Source organism: Capricornis sumatraensis, chromosome 23 (genome assembly GCF_032405125.1).
Source record: "Capricornis sumatraensis isolate serow.1 chromosome 23, serow.2, whole genome shotgun sequence".
NCBI classification, from domain to species: Eukaryota; Metazoa; Chordata; class Mammalia; order Artiodactyla; family Bovidae; genus Capricornis; species Capricornis sumatraensis.
In genome coordinates, this window is record NC_091091.1 from 15,220,077 (window position 1) to 15,237,998 (window position 17,922).

The 17,922-nt window shown below is 49.4% G+C and overlaps 2 protein-coding genes across 4 annotated transcripts in view; both read left to right on the plus strand.

Moving 5' to 3' along the window:
* Window positions 1–6,310, plus strand: part of EXOC6 (exocyst complex component 6) — a 190,046-nt gene extending 183,736 nt beyond the window's left edge. For all 3 annotated transcript variants that reach the window (XM_068961740.1, XM_068961739.1, XM_068961741.1), the window contains 2 exons: window positions 3,994–4,106; window positions 5,116–6,310. In XM_068961740.1, coding sequence (XP_068817841.1) covers window positions 3,994–4,106; window positions 5,116–5,248 — 246 coding nt within the window. In that variant the 3' untranslated portion in view covers window positions 5,249–6,310. The remainder of the gene's footprint in view (window positions 1–3,993; window positions 4,107–5,115) is intronic.
* A 1,734-nt stretch (window positions 6,311–8,044) lies between these two features.
* On the plus strand, window positions 8,045–15,953 carry CYP26C1 (cytochrome P450 family 26 subfamily C member 1). Its single transcript, XM_068961789.1, has 6 exons — window positions 8,045–8,248; window positions 8,765–8,989; window positions 9,477–9,752; window positions 11,114–11,272; window positions 13,084–13,413; window positions 15,576–15,953. The coding sequence occupies exons 1-6, from the start codon at window positions 8,045–8,047 to the stop codon at window positions 15,951–15,953; spliced, it is 1,572 nt and encodes a 523-aa protein (XP_068817890.1).
* The last annotated feature ends 1,969 nt before the right edge of the window (window positions 15,954–17,922 follow it).

A 17,922-nucleotide genomic window follows, 5' to 3' on the forward strand; every position in this document is an offset into this window, starting at 1 on the left:
TTGAGGTTGGCTTAACTTTATTTATCTTCTGCCTTGGGTCACTGCCCCTGAGGTGCTTCAAAAGCAAAACCCAAAGACCCAAAACAAAGAAAGCTAAACCAGATTCAAGGAAAAAATGACCTAGCACTCTGGGTTCACTTTTACAAAGGCAAAAAGTCACTTCAAGAGTTCCATAGAATGGTTTTAAGTCGGCCTAGATTCATTGTGTCCTTTGCACAAAGTGATCTCAACAGGTCTGAGACCCCAAGTTTCTTGGGTGTAGATTTGGAGTGCAGTTTAGGATGGGAAGCTGTCAGCGGGCTAAATGCTTTGACACAGACTAACTCTCCAGTGATTCTGAAGTGATTCTCAACTATTTTGAGCATATAAATGGACCACCCATGCAACCATTTCTTTTCTTAAGCCGAGTCTTTTTGTTTGCTGGACATAGGTAGGAATCACTGAGGAAATGAAACGTACAACTCATTTTAAAAAGTTGGCATAAATCCACCTTATATTATCAGATTAGTTATGAGGGATGTTTTTGAATCCTTGGTAAAAAAAAAAAAAGGTTACTAATTTTAGATAATCTTATAAATCGTGATGAAATAGAACTGAGACACGTTATTTTGCTATTCATTTTTGTATGATCCATACTTTGCTTACTTCCCCAAAGGATTTAAGATGGAATTACTTTACTTGACTATTGGAACAAACCCATTTTTAGAACCTAATACCAATTTTTGTTATAATGTGCCTGACTTTATCCTTTAATAAGTAATTGTAAAACTGCTTGTGGATAATCTAGGGGAGATTTTTGTTTTTGTTCCTGTTTGATCTACATCTTTGAATTTCAGTTATATGTGTTAACTAATAAATTCACCTGTTGAGCCCATGTCTCACAGTTTATTTACAAGACTGAGGGAGACTTTTTGTGATTAATAACAGATGTATTATTTGTGTACTGCCATCTGAAGGAAGCAAAACTTGAGACAGAGAAGTGAAGTTTTCCTTAAGGACAGAGTACATCCTGTGAAACCACAACGAATGTGAGAGGCATTCCCAAAGCAGTGACTCGTGTGGAGTGAAGAAGTTGGTGGCACCACTCGTTTCCTCATCCCTTCCTGTCACACTCTGGCTCCAGAGCAGTCATGTTTTAAAACCATCCCAGAAACCTGGGATCCTGCTTCTTGGTCAAAATAGGCACAGATAGCAGCTTGTAGAAACGGACTGAGTCCGTGAACCTGGCCTGGCGTAGTGTTAGGTAGAACCCAAGAATAATGCCCTAGTTTTGTGTTACATCTTTCATCTCAAAAGAACTGTACTTTCAAAGTGAAAAAGGATCTTATAATTGTTATGGATGGAGGGACACCCGTAGTCCATTCAGAAAAAGCAGTGCTTTTTTCTCTAAGTTCATGTACCTGAATTAACATTAGACCCAATGCCTTCTAATGAGGAAATCTATCCTCTGTATCAAGCCCCTGATGTCAAGAGCCGACTCATTGGAAAAGACCCTGATGCTGGCAAAGGTTGAAGGCAGGAGGAGAAGGGGACCACAGAGGATGAGTTGGTTGGATGGTATCACTGACTCAGTGGACTTGAGTTTGAGCAGGCTCTGGTGGACAGGGAAACCTGCTCACTGCAGTCCATGGGGTAGCAGAGTCAGACACAACTTAGTGACTGAACAACAACAGATGGGCAGTTAGGTTAAATTTTGTGGTTCCTGTAATTTCTAAAGAAATTTCTAGTGATAAGAACTTTGCATATGAGTGTCCGACCTTGGGAAAAAAGAGAATAGTATTTCTTTATCTAGGAAAGTCTGTTTTTGTGCTGTAAAAGAATCACTTCTGTACTCACAGTTGGAGTTGGTGTAGGTTTTAAACTCATTAAATGGGCTCCTCCTTTCTCACCTGGGGGTAGATCAGCCCTTATTTTAAGGCCTTTTCCTCTTCCAAATCCCAAAGGTCATGTTGCTGTTGCTTTTCGGAAAGAAAGGGAATTTGCAGCCAGTACATTAAGTGGTTACTTTCTGCTGACTGTGCGCATGCCCACACACACTTGAGCAAACACAAATGCATACCTGAAAGAGGATTCCTTCAAAATGAGGCTTTTAACAACTGTGTGAGGGGAATTCATTATTGGTATTTATTGGGGGAAAATAATGTATGTATGTAAACCTTATGAAAATAAAGACAATCACTGTTACCCATAATCCCACCATACAAAGTACAGCTATTCTTAACATTTTCTCAAATTTTATTCCAGTCTCTTTTGATGGGTTTTTATGTGATTTTTATTAGTAATGTTTATCATAAGCTTCTTCCCAAGTTATTTAAAATTCTGTGTAAGCATTGATTTGAATAACCACTCTATACATAGATAGATATACCTCACTATTTAACCCTTCTGTTAACGTTGAGATTTAACCTGTTTTCAGTGTTTTTTTCTTCTTCAATTTTTGATAACACAAATAACATTTTTGAGATTCATATATTTGTTGATAAAATTTTATTTACCTTTATTGTTGTTCACTGAAGTTAGATTCCTAGAAGTAGGATTACAGAGTCAAAGGGAATGGCCATTTTTTTATAAGGTTCTTAAATACATAATGCAAACTCACATTCTAGAGAAGTTATATTAATTTATATTTTCATTGCAGAGTGTAGAAAGTAACTATTCCTCCTTGTGAAAGAAGGGGGAAATGTTGCTTTAGCAAGAGTAAAAAATTACACAGAACTTGGAGTACTTCCCTTTTCTTTTTCAGTGTATTCTTTTAACATTGTCTCAGTGCAGTTTCTGTACCAGTGTCTTAACGTTTGGTATGGCCTAGAATGTTGTCTGAAAGAAAAAATAGCCTGGCTTTTCATATTAGTAGCCAACATTTTCATTATAGAATTTTCTTCTTTGTACAAGAAAGTCTCTAATTAGTAGAGAGGGGAAGAGTCAAACAAATCCATTGTCTTCCTAAGGAAGAGCTAGTTTCTTGTAACTTTTCTCTAGTTTTTAACCACCCCAGAATTTTCTCTCAGAGTCAGTGGATTGGCTTATGTATTCTATGAGTAAATACAAATACTTCATTTGAAAGCAAAACCAGTACACCCCTTACTTGTAAAGTGAGCTAAAGCAAAAGAAAGAATAATATAAAAACTGAAGGAAGGTAGTAAGTAAAGCATTTAGCTTTCTGAAACAGTTCAGATGGGGATAGGAAGTTGGTCTTAAATGGCTTAAAGGGGATTAGGGTTTTAAAGTTGGATAAGGAGTTTGGTGCTTTGGTTTAGGCATGGCATTGCTTTTAAAAGATTACTTCTATATTTGACAACAGTTCTAACTGGAGATTATAAAGCAAATAGTCAATTTTAAAACACTATGGAAAACAAGAGGGTTTGCTTTTTGTTGTTGTTTGTTTTTACAAAATGATTGCCTAGAGTTAACAAGCTGAGTCCTGAAGACCTCATTTCATAACACTACTGAGGATCTATCACCAGGGAGAATCCAGCAGAGGTTGTTTAATGCACTTCATTGAGATTATGTGAGCTTTTTGGTTTAAATTACTTTGGGAAAGTCTAGGTGTAAACGACTTCTTTGAAAGGTAAACATACTTAACCTCTTAAAAAAAAAAAGGTTCAATTTAAATTCTTCAGTTAGCAGCAACCTTTACTAATTAAATCTGAGTATGAACCAGATGTGTAAAGGTTAAATCTCTATACATCAGAACAAGTGTTAATGTATTTATATAAAAGTGTTTTCATTATTTTACAATTATTTGAAAATGCAATGAAGTACTTTATTAGAAAGGCAACCCCTGACAATTTTAGTTATTTCAAAAGTGAAAAGATACTATACACTACATTGGTTATAAAATGTAGTTAATGAAGTTTTAAAAATAAGATTGGTTATTCTGTTCCATCTGAGAAGCAGGTTATATTCAAATGGATCAAGATTAGCATATGCTTTATGTATTAGCTGTGGATAAATAGTCAAAAATTGCTTTAATGTTTTTCCCATCTTCCTCAGCTCCTCGACCTGTTTATGGTTTGGGACTGGTCTACTTATCTAGCTGATTATGGTCAGCCAGCGTCTAAGTACCTTCGGGTGAATCCAAACACAGCCCTTACTCTTTTGGAGAAGTGAGTATACTCTGAAAGCTTCGCATATCATTTTAACAGCTGGTAATTCAGTGATAATTGAAGAACTGGAGATTTTTAATCAAAAGAGAAATGTCTACATGGAGCTTAAAAGTTCAGTTCATTTTAATGACCAAAATATAAGCCTCCTTCTTTCTTGCCTTCAGTGTTGGTACAGATTTTTATGAGATTTGTTTGTGTTGATATGAACTAAAAATGTTTCCTATTGTGTCCTCAGTATCTGGCTTAATTAGCTTTAGAAAGAGACTAGAATGAGTTTGCCATCAGTGCTGTCTAAAGCCTACCATGATGGGCTTGGATTCCTTACAGGTAGAGAAGTATGCCTTTTGAAAAAATATTATAAAATCTGAAGTAACAGAACACTTACTGGCGAATTTTATCCAAAAAACAAGTGTTGGTGTTTCTTTTCCTTCTCATTATGCAGCATGTTTTCTTTTCTCTGTATCATATTTCAGATATCACTATTAAAAACTTCAATTTTTGCATTGAAAGTGTGTCTTATTTTCCCACATTTCAAACTATCTGTGGTGTATTTGATTTGAGAAGGATACAAGGAACTGTTTAAAATAAATTGTTTTACAGTGCCATGAAACACCACTGAGGCAAAAAAGATTACTGCTTTAAATTTTCTATTGTTTTTCCTTTCACCTTGTCTTGCTATGAGGGTGATTTTCAGAGTCCGTAGAGGGTGTGTATTTTAGCATACTTTATGGAATGATAATAGAAAATAGTATCATGTAAGAAAACATGCTTTTAGATTTATATACTAATGCAAAAACACCATTTCATACAGAATGCAAAATAAAGCTGCCAATATTTTCTGTGGTTGCTATCTCTGTAACTCTATTAGTAATACCTATTTTCTTTGAAGTATATTTTTCAAGCATAGATTTAGTGTGAGATAACACAGAGCATGCCAGGATATTTTAGTTGTTACAGTATAACTTTTAAATTCCTTTTATTAAGCTTCTTCATTCACATATATTCCTAGGATGAAGGATACTAGCAAAAAGAACAATATATTTGCTCAATTCAGGAAGAATGATCGAGACAAACAGAAGTTGATAGAGACAGTTGTGAAACAGCTGAAAAGTTTGGTGAATGGTATGTCCCAACACACATAGCCTTCACATCGTTTGCACTCAGTGACACCAAATCCGTGACTCAACATTGATCTCTAACGGGCAATGGTCATGATAAATTGTTTGCAGAATTAAAAAATACATTAGAGAAAAGACACTGATGAGAGCTTAGAAACAAGAATTATAAATATCATTTGTATGGATTTTTAAATAATTGAATACTATTTTATATATGGAAAATGTGACATTAATTTTTTTCACTTCTAGGGAAAAAAGGCAAAAGTGTAATATATAAATCATGTCAAAAATTGTACATGTAACTGATTGTGTAAATACATTAGAAGAACTTATGCCTCTATAGGTGTTTTTTCTATTTAGACTTCAGTGATTGTTCTGGTTGTTTTTTTTTCTTCCCAGTATCTGGTTTTGGAATGCAATCATGTGTGACATTTCCCTGACATTTTCTGACTTGTAGCTTTAATTTTCACCTCACTAGTATTTAAGTAGACTAAATTGTCTAATTCTGCTGATTCTGAGGGAGGAAATAGACAAATATTTAAAGGAACCTGAAATTGAACTTAATTTAACCCAATAAGAATGTGAATTACTTGTTCTACTTGGGTGGTTTAATTTAATCTGAATATGAAGAAAAGGTATTTGGATTTTCTGAAGATGCAATGTTGTTTCTGTTCAGCAGGGTTAATGTTTCTAACTATACTGTTTGTAGCTGACCCCATTTATTTGGTTTGGTTTGGTTCAAGTTAGGAGGACAGAAACTGAGTGGGGCTGACCACTTCAGGTGCCACTTGTGCTAGGAGAGACATACTCCTGCACAGAGAAGTTACCACAGGGGTCAGGTTACTTTCTTCAAGGCGAAGACCTCAGTGCTGGATCCTTATTGCAGAAACAAGCCAAACCAAAATGAACTCTGGAAAACCTAAAACGAATGTATATTTTACTCTGTGTAAATTACTGTGGTCCAAATGGTAATATCAATCTGATCCTTACTTTGTCTTCATTGTATTTATGCTAAATAATCCTTTTGCATTTTCAGAATTTATGCCTGTAAGAAACTTATATTTGACTCTGTAAAATAAGTGTAAAGAATTATATGTGCATTTCTTGATTTTGTGATTAAATATTAAAAAGGTTGAGCAAGTTGCTGAAAATTCATTGCTGTTGCATCTGTTTAGTTTCCTGATTTAAAACAACTGCTTTCTTCAGAAAGGCTGTTATTTAGTTACTGAAATGGGAGTATCGCCAAAACGAAGAAAACAAGCATTTATTCTCTTGACCTTCTCTAATCCTAAAGTATTTGACGTTTTAAAAAATATTATATGGAAAACATGGTTACTTCTAGGTACAATACAATACATTCTGGAAGTTACTAGTAAACGGCGAGCTGCTAGTTGTCTTTGAGGACTGGAAAGCGGTGGCCCTCGAGTGCCTTATCCAGCGCTCCAGGGCACTTGGGACGTCTCCCCGGCTTGGGCTGAGGCGTCCCGGATTCAGAGACGCCGCCTTTTCACTGTTTGGAGCAGACCACTGTGGGTTCGCAGCGGCGATGGTCTTGAGTTTACTTTTCTCAGGCAAACATGCACCCGGCAATCCCCACCACCACCCCGCCCCGAAACACGCACACCCCTCGGGTTGAGCCGTAGTGACTAGGACGCCCGAGTCCTGGCCATTTAGGGCCCCACAAGAAGCCCGAAAAGCAACTATGTAGCCTGATGGGATGGAAGGATACGAAGGGGGAGGGATGGGTGAATTTGGTCCTCGAGACCCGAAAGGCGCCCGGGGATGTCTGCTCGTTGTGGGGTTGGTGGGGGGGGGGGGTGTCTCCGTGAAGCTTTGGGCATCAGTGACACTATCCCCTTTTGAAAGGTTCTGGAGGTGGTGGACCGGAGACCTCGAAGGGGAGGGGATGTCGAAGAATCGCAACCCGGGCCATCCTTTGTAGGATCGAAGACCGCAATTTCCCTGAAATAAAAGCAGAGCAAAGGGGAGAACGCCTATCCCTTTTAACCTTGAAGTGCCGTGGGAACCTTGGGAACCGGCACTGGAAGTTAGAGAGAGCCCCGTTAGCTCCCTGCGCTAGGTCAGTCCACTCGCCGAGCTCCTGCTTGGAGTCGGGAAGTTCTTGGCGCGAAACCGCAGGCCCCGCCCGAGGATCCGCGTCCGGCACGGCACGGCTGAGCGGTAGCGCAGCAGCTGCTGCCACTCCCCACACCAGCCCCCTGGAGAGCGCGCCGCTGCCCACCGCCTCCAATCATTACCCTGCGTGGAGCGCCTTAAATATGCAGAGGCGCGTCACGTCGTGTGGATCGGGATCAATCCGCAGGGAGCAATGCAGTATCTATATAAATGTTGCCTGGGTAGGCCGAGAAGGGTTAAAAGGCTGGAGAAGAGAGAGGTGGGCGGGGGTCTACACAACCCTGGTGAGCGCAGCCCTGGTTGGCAAACTGGTGAGTTGCTCCTCTCTTCGCCCTCCCTCGCTTCTTCTATCGAAGGAGTGCTGACCCAGGGAGGTGGGAGGTGCTCGGCGCGAGTGGTCCTGAGGCAGCCCGCACCCTCGCAAGGAGGTGGCATTCTGGCCCGGGAGCCATCGGACTCAGGAAAAAATCCTGAGCTCGCCGGTCTCTGTGAAGGCACGTTCCCTAAGGGCGCGTGGTCACTGCGATCCTCCGCTGTCCCTCTGCTTGTAGAGCGAAGCCCCTGGTAAATCTCAGTTCTGGTCCCCAAGCCCCCGGGCCCTTTCCGGACAGAACAGGTGAGCACTGCGCGCCGCAGCTCCGGCGCTTCCTGCGCTTGGAGTGGCCCGGCCCCCGCAGGCTCGCCATGTTACCCTGGGGGCTGAGCTGCCTGTCCGTGCTGGGGGCGGTGGGCACCGCGCTCCTGGGCGCGGGCCTGCTACTCAGCCTGGCGCAGCACCTCTGGACGCTCCGCTGGACGCTGAGTCGGGACCGAGCCTCTGCCCTGCCCCTGCCCAAAGGCTCCATGGGCTGGCCCTTCTTCGGGGAAACGCTGCACTGGTTAGTTCAGGTGAGCAGTCCGTCGTTTCCGCACCTTCTTCTTCTCTGTCCCCCCACTGCCTTTCAAGGTTCCCAGGGCTCGTATCCATTCTCTTCCTGTCGCCCAGGGCTCCAGGGAGCATATACAGCCCTCCCCTCTACCCAGCTTCTCCCTCGAAGGGACCGTGTGTCACTGGCGTTCTGTCCAGCACAACCTAAGACCCGACGCCACGCAGGGATGAACAGAGGGGTTCTAGAGCCCTATGTCCTGCCACCATTGAATCGGGAATCAGGGGCGCGTCTCAGCCCCGAGCTCTGGCACTCAGGTCCCCATTCTTAGCCTCTGTTTCCTCATCTCACCAATGGGAACGGGAGCATGTACATCCCCGTAGGGTAGTCAGTCGCGAGGCCCTTTTGAGACCGTTTTGTAAAGAATAAGATGCCAGCCTGGAACAGGAGGTTTTTTATCAAGAGGCAGTTGGGATGTCCGGGCTAGTTTCGCAGCCGAGGCCCAGCGGCCTCATCCCTCTTCGCTTCTGGCTCCCAGGGCTCGCGCTTCCACAGCTCCCGCAGGGAGCGCTACGGGACGGTGTTCAAGACGCACCTGCTGGGCAGGCCAGTGATCCGCGTGAGCGGCGCGGAGAACGTGCGCACAGTCCTGCTGGGCGAGCACCGCCTTGTGCGTAGCCAGTGGCCGCAGAGTGCGCACATCCTTCTGGGCTCGCACACACTGCTCGGCGCGGTTGGAGAGTCGCACCGCCAGCGGCGCAAGGTGAGCCCAAAACAGAAGCGGCCGTCGGGAGGTCGGACCCGCGGCTTCTGAGCGGCTGCCGTGGGCCAGGCCGGGGCGAGGTGTTAGGGATACACTGTGAACCTGACCAGGACTCCTGACAAGTGAGTGGCATTGGGTTGGTAGTCCCTTACCTTCTCCGGGTTCGACTTATAAGGCCAGGACTGGGACTTAAAGATCCTTTCATCTTCGATCTTCTGCGACTCTGATGCCAGAACCGATGGAAATTCAAACTCAGTGTTAGGGACGACTTCCTGGAGTAGGCGGCCCCCGGAGCCTGGATGGAGAGGAGGCACTGTGTACATCAGACAAGAACTAGAGGGAATGGCGAGAGCAAAACCCAACACATTTGTGTCTGGGTCGCTTAGAAGAGGAAAAAGGGGCCGAAATTGGCCTCTTGGCTCCGCTGGAGTCGTGGAGCAGAGGAAACCGGACGGCTGCCAGGTCTGACCCTGTGTGTTCCCCTCAGATCCTGGCTCGAGCGTTCAGCCGTGCGGCACTGGAGCGCTACGTGCCTCGCCTGCAGGGGGCGCTGCGGCGGGAGGTGCGCTCCTGGTGCGCGGCTCACGGGCCGGTCGCTGTCTATGAGGCCGCGAAAGCGCTCACCTTCCGCATGGCCGCGCGCATCCTGCTGGGGCTACGGCTAGACGAGGCGCAGTGCTCTGAGCTGGCCCGGATCTTCGAGCAGTTCGTGGAGAACCTCTTCTCCCTGCCCCTCGATGTGCCTTTCAGCGGCCTGCGCAAGGTACTGCCGCCCCGCCCGCCCCAGACCTTCCCTTTGAGGCTCCCTTGGTGCGCCATAGGCATCACCTCTGCTGGGTCACGGAGGCTCTGCCCAGTGTGGGGAGGCGGCATGGTGGCGGTGGGCTTTGGGGCTGGTCTCTGTCCTGACTCGCTGTGTGAGCTGAGGCGGGCCACACACCCTCTCTGGACCACGCCTGGCGGGACGAGCTCCAGCCCCAGCAGCCGCGGGTTTCCCGACGTTGGGTCTCGGTGGCAGGAGACCAGCCAGTCGCCCCGGCCCCTCCCCAGAGCGGCGCCTCCAGGCTCGGCCTGCAGCGCCTCTTTGGAAGCCCCGTGGCTGGGCAACGGATGGGAGCGCAAGGGCCGCAGACACGCCCCCGGCCCAGGCCGGCGCCAGCCGGGGTTGGAGAGGGGTTGGTGTCGGCTCACCGCCCGCGGCCCCAGGCCCGCTAGTTTCCGGATTAGAGAACCATGGCCTCTTCAAACTTCAGAGCAATGGGCCGGACTTAGAGAGCAACTGATCTGGGGCTTCTTACTGTGCCAATGTCCTGGTTTTCATTCACCCAATTAAAAATAATAGTTATGTGTAAAGGGACCTGATATATGGACCGATTGCCTAGGGCACATTTTTCTGATTTAATCCTCTCGGTTGTAAAATATTATTCTCATTTAATTGATGAAGAAACTGAAGCTCCAAGAGGTTAAATGACTTGCCCAAGATCACACAGCTAGTAGGGGCAGAGGCAAGATTTGACACCTCCCGGGCTCCCCCGACAAGAAGCCGATGTGCTCAAAATTCTTCCCCTGGCAGATGCTTTCTCACTGTGCTTGCTCCCTGAACTCTGGGGGACCACCTCAGCCCTCTTGCCTACGCCTTTACAAAGGCTAATTAATGTTTAGAACTTCCAGTGTTGTCCCTTAAGCCAGAGCTTTCCTGAGCACATCAAAGTGTCCCTTCCTCTCTGCACTGGTGCCCGCTGCCCCTGCATGCAGGGGAAGGGCAGGGGCTAACTCCCAGGCTGAGTCCTCTGCCAAGCACAGACACTTGAAGCTGCGTGACCCTGGACAATTGCTTGACCTCTCTGAGCCTCAGCATCCTCCCCTTAGGAGGACAGTAAACTGTTTACCTTGCTCCAAAGAGGGGCTTGTGATCATCAAGAGAGAATGGTGTATGAGGAAAGGACAAATTCCTGAGCCTTTATTGAGTCCCTTCTACAGCGTGGAGCTAAGCTGGGAATCTGTCAACGCTGGCTTTCAGCAGAGCCAGATCAGCACTGGGAAGATGTGTGTGTGGGGGTTAGGTGTCCAGGGCTAGCCCCCTCTGCCTTCCTACCCCAACTCCCTTCGCTCCCCACACATCAGGGCATTCGGGCCCGGGACCAGCTGCATCGGCACCTGGAGGAGGCCATTGCGCAGAAGCTTCTTGAGGACAAGTCTGCTGTGGAGCCAGGCGATGCCCTCGATGGGATCATCCACAGCACTAGGGAACTGGGCCATGAGCTGTCAGTGCAGGAACTGAAGGTATGTGGCGGGATTCCTCCTCCCCTCTTTTGCATGTATAGCAGGTCTCTACACACAGGCTGAATCCCTGGAACAATGGAGCAACATCCTGTTTGGCCCCACTTGGAGCCACAGACACTCCTCGGGGTGAGGGAAAGAGGAGACCTGGGTCCAGTCCTGGCTCAGCTGCACCACCTACCTTGTGGCTTTGGGCCAAGCGAAGGCATGAATCCTAGGTCCTCCCTTACGGCTTCCAGCAGCAAACAGCTCTCCTTTTCCCCACGTCCCTGTCACTTCATGCTTTCTCCTCTGCTGCCTGCCTGCCTATGACACTGTCGTCACCCCTTCTCTCTACAAACCCTAACGGTTCAGGGTCAAATTCCACAGTTCCTTGAAATGTCCCCTTTCATCCCCAAATCTACGCACCCATGAGCCAGCTTGGCACCTGGTACCTCGGGTACTGGTCTGTTTCGCCACTGAGAATCGACTGGAGAATTAGAAACTGCCGCCCCTCTCCCCCATGTATGCATACAACACATGCAGTGGAAGTAAGGAGGGAAGCTTTGGAATGACCCCTGGGCCCACCTGCTTGAGAACCCAAAAAGAAATGTAGAGGTTGGGGGTGGCAGGCAGGGGAGTTAGAAATGGAAACACTTCATCCCTTCCCTAAGCAACTGCCATCCTCTCTCTGGCACTCAGTTTGCCACTGTCGAGCCACTGAGCCTGAGTGTCTTCTCTGAAAATGGGACTAACAATCTCTTTCCTGACTTCTGGGTGGTTGTGAAGTCTGGAAGAGTCAAGAGGTTCGAAGTAGATGAGCAGGGCGCTGGTGAGTCGTGGGGGAGCCGGCGGATAGGAATAGTTCTAGGCTGGGAAGGGGAGTGGTACAGAAAGCCTTGGCAGAGCTGGGGAGGGCAGGACAACACAGTCCAGGCTCTCAGGAGGGGACCCGCTAGCCAGAAATCTTCAGTTCTGGCTGGTCAGGAAGGACCCTGGAGCCCCAGGTTCTCTGTCCCAGCTCCCCATCTTCTCCAGAACAGGCAGTTAGCCTTAGATCAGCTCATTCATTCCACAAGCGGATTCTACCTATTCAGTGCCAGACTCTATACAATGAGCAAACATAGCCTCTGCTGGAGAGGAGGGGTCCACATTCACTGTGTGATCACATCCATCAGTGTGTAAACACACACCTGCTGCTGCCAGGAAGGAAGACACCATACCGGGAGTTGGGAGGGCACAGGCAGGCAGTGAAGGCTGGGGCCTGGATGATGAAGCCTCCAGACAGTGCAGACGGGGAAGCGGTGTAGTCACTCACTGGGACCTCCACTAAGCGGGAGGAGGACCACGGTGCTCACTTTGGTGCCAGGCTGCTGCTTCTGCTGCTGCAGGTGCCTTGGTCAATTCCACAACAGTCACGGTTAGGACGGCCAGCTGCGTTGTCGGTAACACTGCGTGGTTAAGAGCACTGGACTCCTGGCCGGACTACTGCCCTTGGTGACCGTAGGGACCTTGGGCACCTCTCAGAGCCTCAGTAAAACAGGCAGAAACTGTGCCACACACAATGCGGGTGAGAATCCAATGAATTAATTCACTTAAAGCACTAAGAACACTACACCAAAAAAGTTCTGGCATTATCTATGGAAACCTCCCAAGGCTATCTGTGGTTTCCCCAAGTGGCCGACTTGGGATTCAGTCCACTCGTGGACCCGCGCAGGTAGCCGAGTCTCTGAGCACTCTGCGCTCTGGTCTGTGCGCAGTGGCAAATGTGGGGCCCCCTGCACCACAGCCCGGGAACCGGCTAACGGAGCCAGCGCCCCTGGGCTGTCTTGCAGGAATCAGCTGTGGAGCTCCTCTTCGCCGCCTTCTTCACCACGGCCAGTGCCAGCACGTCCCTCGTCCTGCTACTCCTGCAGCACCCCGCAGCCATCGCCAAGATCCAGCAGGAGCTGGCGGCGCAGGGGCTGGGGCGCGCCTGCGGCTGCGCGCCGGCGGCCTCGGGGGGCGGCGCTGGGCCCCCGCCCGACTGCGGTTGCGAGCCCGACCTCAGCCTGGCGGCGCTGGGCCACCTGCGCTACGTAGGCTGCGTGGTCAAGGAGGTGCTGCGCCTCCTGCCGCCGGTGTCCGGGGGCTATCGGACAGCCCTGCGCACCTTCGAGCTCGACGTAAGTGCGCCGCCCGCCCGCCCCGCCTTGCAGCCGGCCGCTGGGAGGTGGGGTAGGGGTTAGGACCGCGCTGTCTCCTTTTCCTTTCTCCGGGCCTCCTGGAAAATGGGCTGAATCCTATCACGTTTCCTGGAAACCACGATTGAGGATGCAAAGCAAGGTTAGGAACCCCGGGCTATGTGCTAAATTGCTTCAATCGTGTCCGACTCTCCAGGCTCCTCTGTTCATGGAATTCTCCAGCCAAGAATAGTAGAATGGGTTGCATTTCCTCCTCCAGGGGATCTTCCCAACCCAGGGGTAGAACCCACGTCTCGCGTCTCCTGCTTTGGCAGGTGGGTTCTTTACCACTAGCGCCACCTGCAAAGATTTTGACTGCGGTCTGGGTAGTCAACTCAATTAGAGGCCAGTTTTAGAATAAAATCATCCTTTTCTCTGGCCAGCACTCCCCTTTCAGCCAGTGAGGCTGGGTAGGGCACAAAGAGCTGCCCACTCTGTCCTGTACCCCATTTCTCTGGCTCTCTCACAAGATAAAGGAACCAATCAATGCTACCTGTCCAGGGTTCTGGCTGAGGCCAGGTTCCAGGAAAGCGGGATTATTAAAATATGGGTAGTGATCAGGTTGGCGTGAGCAGGGCAAGAAAGTTAAGGTTTAGGCCCAGCTTTCTCTATGTATGACCTTGGGTAATTCCCTTCTCACTCTGGGCCTCAGTTTGCTCTCTGGAGGGAAGCTGCCTTGGTCCCTTCCAGCTTTAACTGGAAGGGGAGGGGAGGGGAACGCTAACACTGCTGAACTGAGGGTGCTGGCCACTGCACCCCCACCTCCACCCCCAGCCCCATCCTTGGGCAGCTCCAGGCAGAGTGGGCACCTTCTCCCCTCTGCCTTAAACAGCCAGTGTCCCCATTGAATGCCAGAGTTTGAGAGGAGGAGATGACTGGATGGCATCACGGACTCAAAGGACATGAATTTGAGCAAACTCCTGGAGATAGTGAAGGACGGGGAAGTCTAGCTTGCTGCAGTCCACAGGGTGGCAAAGAGTCAGACACGACTTAGCAACTGAACAAGAGAAAGAGATTCTGCCCTTGAGGCGCTGTTGTGGAGAGAAAGGGGGGCAGAGCCAGCAACTCCATCACCAACTGGTGTGAAGAAGAGAGTGACCTCTAGCTGAATGATACCAAAACATTTTGGGAACTGGCATTTGAACTGGAGCAGTGAAAGGTTAAGATGGGGACCACACATCACAAAGACGGCACGGTCCAGACAAAGGTAGGTGGATTAAGTGAGGTGTTTAGCAGTGTCTGGGATGCTGAATTTTGGAGTTCAGACATCATTGAGCAGGCCTGGGGTGCCAGAGTGAATAGGGGCAGGGGTCTTAGCCATCCTTCAGGTTCCAGATGGGAAAACGGAGGCCTAGAGAGGAGAGGGCACGCCTTGATGACGCCAAGATTTTCTATTTGCCTGTTGAGAGCAAGGCTCTCCTGAAGCCTGTTCAAGGGAGGAAGCCGGATAGTCGGGGCTGGAAGACCTCTCAAAAGTGGAATAGTTGAAATAGTTGAAAAAGAGGTGAGCTGAGGGAACATGAAAGCTGCCTTCATCATTTTAAGCTTCCTTCCAACAATTTAATCCCCGCATGCACCTTCTCAGAGTGTGGCTACTGGATCTGAAGGTTATGTACAGCTCATGGCTAGTGAGTACAGAGAGGCAGTTTTCAGTTGAGTGTAAAGAGCTGAAAAATTGAGATGACTGTAAAGGAGCTGTCGTTTGCATTGCTCTGACGCAGGCAGCTGGTACATGCAGGACTCGAATTTAGGTCTCCTAATGTGAGAAGAAAACCGACAAAATAGTGAACAATAGCAGAGCACACTCACTGACCACTAGTACATATGTCAGACCCGTTATTTGAATCCTAACAACAAAATGGGCATTTTTGTTCTCACTTAATCACTTAAGAAACTGAGACTCAGAGATGATGTAGCCAACGTCACACAGCTCACCAGAGAAGGAGCTGAAACAGACGGGAATGCAAAGCGGTCTCCTAGCTTCCGGTTAAGACGCTCGTCCCTGCGGGTTTGGAAGCCTGTTTGATGAACCGCGGGTGAAGGATCGGTTAGGGCTGGGTTTCCGGGTGTCTGGTGGTCAGGCGGGTCTCCTCACCTCCCCGCAGGGCTACCAGATCCCCAAGGGGTGGAACGTGATGTACAGCATCCGAGACACGCACGAGACGGCCGCAGTGTACCGCAGCCCGCCGGAGGGCTTCGACCCCGAGCGCTTCGGCACTGCGGGCGACGATGCGCGGGGCGCCGCCGGCCGCTTTCATTATATCCCGTTCGGCGGCGGTGCGCGCAGCTGTCTCGGCCAGGAGCTGGCGCAGACCGTGCTCCAGCTGCTCGCTGTGGAGCTGGTGCGCACGGCGCGCTGGGAACTGGCCACGCCTGCCTTCCCCGCCATGCAGACCGTGCCCATCGTGCACCCGGTGGACGGGCTGCGGCTCTTTTTCCACCCTCTTGCGTCTCCGGCGGCGCAGGATGGGCAACGCCTCTGACCTGCTGCGCTGTGGAACCTGGCTTAGCCAGCGGCTGCGGCGGTCTTGCGGCACCGCCCATCTGCCGTTCTCCAGTGCCGGGTTCGGCGCGCTCTCATTCATCAAAAGGTTCCTGAACGCAACTCTGTGTCCGACTCTGAGGGAGGAGACTCATGAGCCACCCCCACCGCACTTGGAGAAGCGTCCTGGCTGGTGGGACGGTGCCTCCAGTACTTCGCCCCCTTAGGGAGGATAGGTAGTGGCCCAAGACTCTTATGCCCTTCCCAGGATTTCAAAGCAGGGATGGTGGGAACACTTCTCCTAGGATTCAAGCTGGGGAGGAGGCATGGGTCGTGGGGAGGTGGGGTCGGTTGGGCCGTCGAATGAGGGAGGACCTGCAACTGTCTCGAGGAAGCGGAGACGCCAGGAGCGCATCTCTGTCCTGGCTTTGGGCCAAAGGAAGACACTGAGAAGGCGCCCAACGGAAGGCCCTCAGGCAGCTGGCCTCCGCTAGGTGCGCCCTGGCCACTCTGCCTGTCTCGGCAGAAACCCAGAATTGCGGGCGTTTTCAGGGCTCTAAACAGGATCAACAGAGCCGGATTCTACTGGCGATTTCTTAAAAGAAAAATTCCTAGTTCAAGAACGCATATAATCTCTCCATTTATAGAGGGGAGAATAGGTACACCGAGAGGATTCTAAGGCTGGATTATTTTCATGGGAGGTTGAGACATAATCAGAGAAGTTTGGGGTATTTGTACCCAAAACAGGAAGGCCGAGAAATCGTTTCCTGGCAGTAGTTGAGTGAGAAGGCTGCAGCTTAGCTGGGCAGCTGCTCCTTGGTGGGAAAGTGGGATGGAGGTGGCAGAGACTCAAGAAAGACCTCCCTCCCCGGAAGGGCCTGCCCTTCATATACCCGGAGAGGGGCTAGGAACTGGACAGCCTGGGGCCCAGGCTGCTGGAACCTCTCTCGAACATAGCCCCAGGGAACTGAGCTACCGATTATCTCCAAGATGACAGCTGACTGCAGGGACGCCCTGGTTCAACCTCCTTGATTACAAGGAGAGTGAGGCCGGAGCCTAGACCACTCAGCCAGTACTCTCCTCCACCCCATCCCTTACCCCCTACGCCAGTCTCTGGCCTGTGGCCACCATGTAGTTCTTGGGCTTTTATCCTTTCATAGTGATCCCTAGGTTGGCCTCAGGACGCTCTGGACCTTTCCAACACAAAAGTTCCCAAGAGTGCTTAAATCTAAACCAAGAGCCTCCTTTTTTCCTAACAACTGTAACCTGCTGCCCACCTTCGGACAGGCTGGGGGCAGTTAACCATGATGGGTGAGCCAGAGAAGTTGCCGCCAAGTCCTCAGCTGACCCCTTAGTGAACCAGAAGGAACCAGAAAGTACCCTCCTGACCTTAGGCATAAGGTGGATCCTGGGGCCAGAAGGGAAGGGGAGGCAGCAGGCTTAGGCAGGGCCCAGTAGTTCAGGAGCAGGAGTGCAGCGGGCCCTTCAGAGCTCAGCTGACACAGTCATAACCCCCATCTGCAACAATTCATCACCCACCGCAGGCCCCGGCGCCATGGGATCTGCAGGCAGGCGCCAGAGCCACAGAGCCGGCGAAAGTGGTAGATCTGAGGCCTGCCCTCAGGGCGCTCCTGACGCTGCAGAGACAACATCTCAGCCCGGAAGCGCCACTAGGGTGAGGGGGTGGGAAGACCAGGGCTTGGGGTTGATTCTGATTTGAGGAGAGATAGATGGGGCGGGGCTCTCAGAAGCCTGGACCTCGCAGGTTCCAAGATACCTGATTTACGCGCTGTGTGGTCTGTACTAAACTATAATAAACCTCTGAAAGGGCAGCTTCAGTTTTACTGTGACTTCCCAGTGATACATCGACTCATCATTTCAAGGAAAATCAGAGCGCTTGCTTCCCCTGATTCTCTGAGGAAGGGGCAGATGCGATTCTTACCCTCTTGGACTTGGTGTGCTCTCAAAGG

Coding starts and splice junctions, on each gene's coding strand:
- CYP26C1 (XM_068961789.1), top strand. CDS start 8,045: ATGTTACCCTGGGGGCTGAGCTGCCTGTCCGTGCTGGGGGCGGTGGGC. Junction 11,273..13,083: donor TGTCAGTGCAGGAACTGAAG/GTATGTGGCGGG, acceptor GCTGTCTTGCAG/GAATCAGCTGTGGAGCTCCT. Junction 13,414..15,575: donor TGCGCACCTTCGAGCTCGAC/GTAAGTGCGCCG, acceptor ACCTCCCCGCAG/GGCTACCAGATCCCCAAGGG.